The sequence below is a fragment of the Staurois parvus genome, unplaced genomic scaffold (assembly GCF_062004578.1).
Source record: "Staurois parvus isolate SC_StPar_1 unplaced genomic scaffold, SC_StPar_1.0 ptg000449l, whole genome shotgun sequence".
Lineage (NCBI taxonomy): Eukaryota > Metazoa > Chordata > Amphibia > Anura > Ranidae > Staurois > Staurois parvus.
In genome coordinates this window covers 7,322,654-7,332,500 of record NW_028318245.1, presented here as the reverse complement: position 1 = coordinate 7,332,500, position 9,847 = coordinate 7,322,654, and the positions used below count along the sequence as shown (strand labels likewise).

The 9,847-nt window shown below is 45.9% G+C and overlaps 1 protein-coding gene across 1 annotated transcript in view; it reads left to right on the top strand.

Moving 5' to 3' along the window:
- Nucleotides 1-2,265: 2,265 nt before the first annotated feature.
- The window catches only part of LOC149453518 (uncharacterized), a 47,710-nt gene continuing 40,128 nt past the window's right edge, over nucleotides 2,266-9,847 (top strand). The window contains exons 1-5 of the mRNA XM_089688655.1: nucleotides 2,266-2,460; nucleotides 3,240-3,394; nucleotides 3,753-3,908; nucleotides 4,036-4,111; nucleotides 4,378-5,662. Of these exons, the coding sequence (XP_089544781.1) occupies nucleotides 3,317-3,394; nucleotides 3,753-3,908; nucleotides 4,036-4,111; nucleotides 4,378-5,662 (1,595 nt within the window). The 5' untranslated portion in view covers nucleotides 2,266-2,460; nucleotides 3,240-3,316. The remainder of the gene's footprint in view (nucleotides 2,461-3,239; nucleotides 3,395-3,752; nucleotides 3,909-4,035; nucleotides 4,112-4,377; nucleotides 5,663-9,847) is intronic.

Here is a 9,847-nt window from a genome sequence, read left to right as displayed (position 1 = left end):
TTCTGCCAGGGTTGAAGCGGTCGGGGTCTAATGCTATGTGTGGTTAGGGGTGCTAAGGAGTCTAAGGCAGCTGACAGTGAGTCATTATACGCAGTAGTATCAGTGATTATAATAATTGTATTATAGTAAATCAATTGTAATTAATTATTTTATTATAACAATAATAATAAATGTACAATTACATTTAAAAACATAATTATCAAATTGATAAAATTATCAACTTTATTACATTTATCTAGGAATAATTACACACACATTATATATATATATATATATATACACACATATATACATATACACACACATTATATCACTATTAATTATGGTACAATATCATAATGATAATATAGTTAACAGATAATCTTGCATTTTTATTATAAAATAAAAATTATAATAAATGTATATTTACATTTTTCAAAATTAAATAGCAAATTGATAATTAAAATGATCAATTTTAATTATTACATTTATCTAGGAATAATTACACATTACATATATATCAATGATAATTATAATAATTTTATGATAGTAAATCAACCGTAATTAAAGTATTTTATTATAACAATAATAAATGTATAATTATATTTAAAAATGTAAATATTATCAACTTTATTACATTTATCTAGGAATAATTACACACACACATTATACCGTATTTTTCGCTCCATAAGACGCACCTGACCATAAGACGCACCTAGGTTTTAGAGGTGAAAAACAAGAAAAAAAAAATATTCTGAACCAATGGACTGCAGACACAGTACAGGGGATGACCACAGACTGCGGACACAGTACAGGAGATGACCAGAGACTGCGGACATAGTACAGGAGATGACCAGAGACTGCGGACATAGTACAGGAGATGACTAGAGACTGCGGACATAGTACAGGGGATGACCAGAGACTGTGGACACAGTGCAGGAGATGACCAGAGACTGCGGACATAGTACAGGGGATGACCAGAGACTGCGGACACAGTGCAGGAGATCACCAGAGACTGCAGACACAGTGCAGGAGATGACCAGAGACTGCGGACACAGTGCAGGGGATGACCAGAGACTGCGGACAGTACAAGGAATGACCAGAGACTGCAGACAGTGCAGGGAATGACCAGAGACTGCAGACAGTCACAGAAGCCAGAGCGGGAAGACTGTGCAGCGCTGGAGCGAGGAACAGGTAAGGCCCTGCAGGAGAGAAGAGCTGAGCGGCCGGCCCGGTATTCTGACATGGTGGCCGCAAAAATACCGGACCGGCCGCTTTATATTCGCTCCATAAGACGCACTGACATTTTCCCCCCTTTTTTGGGGGGGGAAAAAGTGCGTCTTATGGAGCGAAAAATACGGTATATAATTGTTATATTATAATATAAATGCAAGATTATTACCTATATTATCATTATGATATTGTATCATAATTAATAGTGAGATAGATAGATAGATAGATAGATAGATAGATAGATAGATAGATAGATAGATAGATAGATAGACACACACATTACTATTAATTATGATACAATATCATAATGATAATATAGGTAATAATCTTGCATTTATATTGTAATATAAAAATTATAATAAATGTGTAATTACATTTTTCAAAATTAAATATCAAATTGATAATTAAAATGATCAATTTTAATCATTACATTTATCTAGGAATAATTACACATTACATATATCAATGATAGTATTAATTATAATTTACAATCATAGTTAATTGATCATTATTTGTGCATTTTTTATTATAATTAAAAATGATAATAAATGTATTATTTAAAAAAAAAAAAATCAAATCGATAAATGAATTAAGCGTATGGTCTCATATCCTCAGTAATTCAAGCACTGTTTTATTTTATGTATTTTCTGGTTATGCGTTCCAAAGGCTTCCGGGTTGTGCATTCCATCGTCTACACGTCTTAGTCCTGAGGGCGTGTCCTCCACAGCGACATCCGGTTAGTGGAACTCACAACAGCTCCCTTAGGAACACACAAACCGGAAGTGTGGCATCGTGCATGTACTTATATTTAAGAATAATCATACATTACATATATAAACTAAAAATGTATAAAAGTCATGTACGGCCTTCATTGGTTGTATGACCTCGGTAAAAGGAGAGAAGTCACCGCATTATCAGTATTTCCTGTGTATACGTTTCAAAGTCTTCCTTAGTGCGTTTCATCGGCATGATGTGCCTTTCCTAAACCTATCCCCCTGCCCCCGATCCCGTCTGTAAAGTTCCGCCTTTTAGGCAATCCCTCTGCCAGATACAGTCAAAACATAGGAAGCTTCAAGCAAGTCCCAGCACTACAACTCCAAGAATGCATTGCTTATGAACAAGGAGGGTGTAATTATTTTATTATTAAGACTTGTTCTTTGTGTAGCAGTGACTGTGCTGTGGCACCATTGAGGACAGGTAGAGAACACTAGGAAGGAAGGGAGGAGCCATTGCTGCAACTGGCAGCAGGTAATGACTTTTGTTACTTTGTTGCTTTCAGAGAGTAAACATTGTACAGAGAGGTATGGGATAATGAATGTATAACCTATAGATATGGGGGATGGGTATTGTTAGATCTGTGGGTAGATGTGATATTAAATACTTGTAACTAAAATGATGTAAAAGACGTCATTGTGTGTACAAAGGGTATAGGATCTGGTAATATGATGCTACGTGTGTATAGGGATCTTGGGTTTTGGATGTTCTCAAAGTATTGCAATGAAATCTAAGTATCGGCAATAACAAGAGGAATTAGGGAAGGGGGCAATTACTTTTTCACAGCACTGTGTAGCAATCATGGCCGAGGGTTGCTGAGTACCACTAGTCCGGGCAGTGTTCAGATCAGGGGCGGACTGACCATTGGGAAACTCGGGCACTGCCCAAGGGCCCGGGGTCAGTAAAGGGCCCCATGAGATGCTCCTGGTACCTTTCATATGCTTTTTTGGGTGTGGTTTGAGTGTGGGCGAGGACACAGGGGCCCCATGATCCCCTATTGCCCGGGGGCCCCATGAGTTGTCAGTCCGCCCCTGGTTCAGATCGATAGCTAATGGGACAGTGGTGGCTCCATTGTCTTCCAGGCACGATCACGCAAACATATCTTGATATTGAGCCTAGGGGGATTGGGTCCAGTGGATGTGCTGTGGGCTAACATTCAGAGCAAGTCGGAGGGGGGGTGGGGTGGTCTTGGTGATGCCCACCAACCAAAGTCTACAGGATGTCCACTCATCTGATGTATGCTTTACTCCAAGGTTGGGCCAAACCATGGCGGCAAAGACGGTGGTGGTAGAGCAAGACCTCCACTAAGAATGTGACTGTGTCCCCGAGGATGGATGAGGACAGAAGAAACAGGGCGGAGAGGGTATTACACCTCACTCTGGAGATTCTCTACTTACTGACCGGAGAGGTGAGGAGGATTCTAGGAGCTCACATGACATCACTCGTATCTCCGTTAATAAAACACAGACCTGACTGGAGACATGAGGAGGATTCTGGGAGGTCACATGACATCACTCTTATCTCTATTAATAAAACACAGACCTGACCGGAGAGGTGAGGAGGATTCTGGGAGGTCACATGACATCGCTCTGATCTCTATTAATAAAATACAGACTTGACCGGAGAGGTGAGGAGGATTCTGGGAGGTCACATGACGTCACTCTTATCTCCATTAATAAAACACAGACCTGACCGGAGAGGTGGGGAGGATTCTGGAAATGTTTTCCTGTCATTGGATATCTATGACTGTGCCGCTTATTCCACAGGACTATGTCGTGGTAAAGAAGACTTTCATCAATGAATTGAGCAGAAAGCAGAGCCCCACCATGGAGCCTCTACTTCCCTCATTGACACCAGAGAGAAACATTGACAAGAAGATCCTAAAAGTCACCCAGAAGATCGTCGACCTGCTGACAGGAGAGGTGAGTGGTGCCGGGAATTCTGGGACATTCTCCAATAACAGACAAGGGATGTGTCTGGATGGTGACTGTATCATTGTGTGTGTCAGGTTCCTATAAGGTGTCAGGATGTCACTGTTTCCTCCTGCAGGATCGATATTTTGAAGGTCAGAGGGATCTGACGAGGGATGTCTCCATGAAGAACCTTCATTCCATCACCCTCCTGGGTAAGATAAGTGATTATATAAACAAGAAGGTCTTCTTGACCTTTCATGCCTCCATATACACCTCCTGTCAGTGGTGACATTATCCCTCAAATTAGAGCGCCCCTACAATGGCCTCTTCTCTTCTGCTCTAAGCATCTTGTTGTTGGACCATGCCGTGAGCTTCTTATCCTGAAACGTTCTTCATCACCAAATCCTTTTCTTCTCTGATACATGTATTATTATCTGGATACTTCCATTCCCTCAGCATTATTCTCTCTTTCCAACAGATTTGCTAACTGGTGGATACAATTCTTCTATGTCTCCCTCACTGGGTCATAAGAAGGAAAATCATGGTGTCACTGTTAACTCCCAGATCACCAGGTCCACCTTAGCAGAGGAACAACTCATGTCCCTTTGTCCAGAGCAGGACTGTGAGACGTTGACCTTGTATGAAGAACATCAACCACGCAATGACTTTTCCAAACCATCAGGTGCTACTCGTCATACATCTTCACCATTCAAAGAGGTGGTGCCTCAAGGACCACATGAGTCTTCCTGTGATGTCTCCACCTCTGTAGACCATACTCAATACATATTTGTTAAAATGAAAGAGGAAGAAGGTGATCTAGGCATTGATAGTTCAGAACAGACACAGGAGATGCTTCATGTGAAAGACAAAACACGGTCAACCAATGGACATCTCCAATTGTGTGACTTTTCCACCAGCTCAGTTGCTACAGTTAAGGAGGAATCGTGGGAGAGTAGTGGTCATGCAGATGCACCAACAGAGATGGCGGCTGGTCACCTGCCACACACGGATATTGTGGCGTCCACCATCGGAGTGCAGAGTCGAATGGTGGAGAAGCCATATCCTTGCCTAGAGTGTGGGAAGCATTACAGCAGCACCAAAAGTCTTACTAAGCACATTCGCCTGCACACAGGGGTCAAGGTGAACTCTTGCCCCGAGTGTGGTAAAAACTTCTTTAACAAGTCTGGCTTGCTCAAGCACCAGCGCATTCACTCGGGAGAGAAGCCCTTCTCCTGCTCAGAGTGCGGAAAATGTTTCATCAGCAAGTTTGAGATTGATATGCACCAACGGAGCCACACAGGTGAGCGGCCCTATCCCTGCTCCGAGTGCGGCAGGTCCTTCAGCACCAAGTCCAACTTGGTCAAGCACAACCGGGTCCACACGGGAGAGAAACCCTACACCTGCTCCGAGTGTGAGAAGAGCTTCTCTATTAACTCCGACCTGGTCCGCCACATGAGGACTCACACGGGGGAACGACCCTATTCCTGTTCCGACTGCGGACGGAGATTCATCAGTAAATCCAACCTCATCCGACACCAGACAGTCCACTCTGGAATGAGGGAGAAGCTCTTCACCTGCTTCGAATGCGACAAACGTTTCGTCAGCAACTCAGACCTGGTGCGTCACCAGAGGGTCCACTCGGGGGTGAAGCCCTACGCTTGCACCAGGTGTGGGAAGTGTTTCTCAAGCCAAATGGCCTTAAAGGCTCATGTGAAACGAGCTACACGGGGGAGCGATGTGGAGGAGCCACCATGTGCGCCCTAGAAAGGATTCTACAACTTGTGGGAAAACCCTGAGCCAAGGTCGTTCTTTGTGTCTACAAAGTCCCAGGAGGTGTCACACTCAGAGGCTCAGTTTATAGTGGAAATCCTTTGCTGGCTATTAGATGGGATAGACCATTCAGGGCCCCACAGACATGATATTCTACAGCTGGGCTTAGTGGGGACATTTTTCCAATACTGAGCGTGACACCATGTTCTTCTGCTGTTTGGTCACCATTTTCCCCTCCTGACACATGCATAAAAATGTTGTCTTCATCATATGTATACTTCCTCCCCCCCAAATAACAAACAGGTCATACAGAGCAGCCCCAAACCTCCTCTTCTGGGGTCCCCCGGGCTTCTCCTTTTACAGCTAGTGCCCCTATAGTAAGCCACTTCCTATGGGGGCACTAGTGTGAGCTCAGTCTCGAGCTGCGCTGCCTGCGTCCATAGACACAGACAGCTTGACTTTGCCCTGCCTCCACCCTCGTCATAGGAGTTGATTGACAGCAACAGGAGCCAATGGCTCCTGCTGCAGCCTCTGTGTCCTGTGAGGAGAGTGAGAGGTGCTGCTGTCAGACAGAGCGCACTGGATCGAGATCGGGTTCAGGTAAGTATTCGCTGAGATCCTGATTACAGTGATTACAGAAGGGTTATTAAAGTAGGACTACAGGCATTTTTTTTTTTTTGATAGAGCAGTTTTTTATGTTTGGCATCTGTGTCCCCGTCGGGGGAATTCCCTTCACTTCCTGTCCCATAGCAAAACAGGAAGGGAGAGGATATCCCTGCAAATTAAGGGAATTCCTTGACCCCCCCCCCCCCCCCCAACCAAGTCACCAGAACTAGTGTCCCCATTGGAAGATTTCCCCTTTATTACTTTTTTGGGGACAACCCAAATTTTGGGATTTCTTTTACTTTCAATGATAATGGTAAACGGGACAAATAGAGAGGGGGAATCTCCCTTTCGGGGGCACAGGCGGCAATCAGACCTGATCGGGGTTCTAGTCCCTGCCCACTCCATCCAAAACTATAAAAAAAAAAAAGTTTTGCCTTTAGTTATACTTTACGATGATAATAAAAATAAAAAATGTAATATATTTCAGCTTACCAATTAATAGATGTGACGGCTGCATTTGTTTTCTTTTCTTTTTTCCCCTCTTTTTTCACCTGGTGATGTGGCCAGAAACACACCTCCTGTATTAGTGGCACACAACTCTGGAGGAGTGAGAATAGGAGGCACAGCAGACAGCACCAGTGTGTGTGGGATGGTGTATGTGTGGTGGGGGTGTGTGTGCGTGGGGGGGGTGTATGTGTGGTGGAGTGTGTGTGTGGTGGGGTGTGAGTGGATTGGGGTGTGGATGGGGGTGCGGTGGGGGGTGTTTGTGGTGTGGTATGGTGTATGTGGTGGGGTCTGTGTGTGGGGGGGTGTGCGGTGGGGTGTATGTGTGGTGGGGTGGGGGGTGTTTGTGTATGTGGTGGGGTGGGGTGTCTGTGTGTGGTGGAGTGTGTGTGGTGGGGTGGGTGGGTGGGTGTGTGTGTGGTGGGTGGGTGTGTGGGTGTCTGTGTGTGGTGGGGTGTGTGTCTGTGTGTGTGGTGGGGTGTCTGTGTTTGTGTGTGTGGTGGGGTGTGTGTGTGTGGTGGTGTGTGTGCGTGGTGGGGTGTGTGTGGTGGGGTGGGGTGTGTGTGGTGGGGTGGGTGTGTGTGGTGGGGGGTGTGTGTGGTGGGGTGTCTGTGTGTGGTGGGGGGTGTGTGTGTGTGTGTGGTGTGTGTGTGTGGTGGGGTGGGGAGTCTGTGTGTGGTGGGGTGTGCTGTGTGGTGGTGTCTGTGTTGTGGTGGGGTGTCTGTGTGTGTGTGTATGGGGGGAGGGGCTACAGCAAACATTTTTTTTCCCTTTTGGGATAAATGTTTTACATAAATAAAAGACGATCATTGGAAGCACGCCCACCAGTGGTAAATGGTTTGTTTCATCCCTGTAACTGCAAGAAAAACAACAGACTTACTGGCTGGATCACCAGGTGAAAAAAAAAAAATTTTTTTGCATGAATAAATAAAAACTGATCATTTTTAATCACCCTTGACCATGTTGAGTGGTTTGTCTCCATGTATAACTGATACGTTCTGCTGGAAAGCGTATTCTTTTGGAAAACAACAGAATTGCTTGCTAATTCATCGCATGAAAACAGAAGAAAAGAACAACCCCCCAAAACAAAACAAATGCAGCCATCACATCTAAGAATTGGTAAGCTGCAATAAATAATAAATAAATAATCTTACAATGGCTTGTGACTGTCAGTGGGATATATTAGACGGCAAGTGAACATGTTGTCCCTGAAGTTGAGGTTTTGACAGCAGAAAAAACAGTCAGCGCAGTTGGTTGTGTATGGGGGCTGCGTAGCTGCAGACCGGTCAGGGTGCCCATGCTGACCCCAAAAAGCACCTACCATGGGCATGTGAGCATCAGAACTGGACCACGGAGCGATGGAAGGTGGCCTGGTCTGATGTGGATGGTCGGGTGGGTCCCTTACCTGAGGAAGAGAAGACACCAGGATTCTGTATAGGAAGAGGACAGTTTGATGCTTTGGGCCGTGTTCTGCTGGGAGACCTTGGCTCCTGCCATTCATGTGGATGTTACTTAACCACCTACCTGAACATGGTTGGTGACCATTTGGTCACCAACCATGTTCCGGTAGGTGGTCAACTAACACCCCTTCATGGAAACAGTATTCCCCGATGGCAGGGGCCTCTTTCAGCAAGATCATGCGCCCTACCACACTGCAAAAAAGGTTCAAGAATGGTTTTGAGGAACATAACGACAACTTAGAGGTGTTGATTTGGCCTCCAAATTCTCCAGATCTCAATCCAATCCAGAAAAACAAAGTCCGATACATGGAGGTCCCAACTTAGAAGACTTAGAGGAACCGCTACTGACGGCTTGATGCCACATACCACAACGTACCTTGAGAGGTCTCCATGCCTTGACGGGTGAGGGCTGTTTTGGTGGCAAAAGGGGCACCTACTCAATATTAGGTGGGTGGTCATAGAGGGTTGGCTGATCGGTGCCAATAAAGATTGTGTAGCGTCAACGCACACACACCCATTATGACTTAAAGAAGTCCCCGAATCTGCTCACCAGCTGAAATCAGGCTGATGGGAAGGAAGAGGAGGTCCTTCGGTGGGTCTTACCGGTGTGGCCATGATTACTGGTAGTCCTAAAGCAGGTAGGAGGCGGAGTCAGCAGAACGGACAGGGCTGGTAATTGGTTTCAGGCTCCTTGTACTACCCTGGTGTCTGGCACAGTCCCGGGGAGCAGCAGACTCGGAGGTCAGTACAGGTTCTCTCTTTGGTGGATTGGGAGGAGTTGTCCTCGAAGTTTACAGCTACACTACCAAAGTGGAGGAGAATAAACGGGCAAACTGACCATTTGGAAACTCGGGCACTGCCCGAGGGACTGGGGTCAGTAGGGGGCCCCATGAGATGCCCCTGGTACCTTTTTCATAGGCTCTTTTGAGTTTGGGCAAGGACACATGAGTTGTCAGTCCGCCCCTGAGAACAAACCCACTCTGTGAAATACATTGATCATCTATGAGCTGCAGCTGTCATCTCAGAATAAACAGGAGGCATGCAATGTGACCACAGGCTGTGTTGTATTAAAGGTAATCCGCTGCCCATTATGAGGGGTTCCCACCATCCCTGTGCTGTGTTCCCGGGTCTGTATGCCTGCTGTGCCCATTATGAGGGGTTCCCACCATCCCTGTGCTGAGTTCCTGGGTCTGTACGCCCGCCGTGCCCATTATGAGGGGTTCCCACCATCCCCGTGCCAAGTTCCCAGGTCTGTACGCCCGCTGTGCCCATTATGAGGGGTTCCCACCATCCCCGTGCCGAGTTCCCGGGTCTGTATCCTTGCTGTGCCCATTATGAGGGGTTCCCACCATCCCTGTGGGGAATGCAGCAGGTGCAGTGAGACACCCCAAGGTTTATAAGAAGCCCCCCGAGGTCCACATATACCTGAAATGGATGAGCTGACCCTTTAAAATCCTTTTCTCCTAGTACATTGGACACACGGGGCCTCACCACCACCAACCTCAAAAAAGAACTGTCTGTTACTAACATTGACCAACCAGCTCCCTCCTTTCTAAGTCATATCAGAAGACTCGGGCGGAGTCTGGGAATTTTCTGGCCCCTCCCACA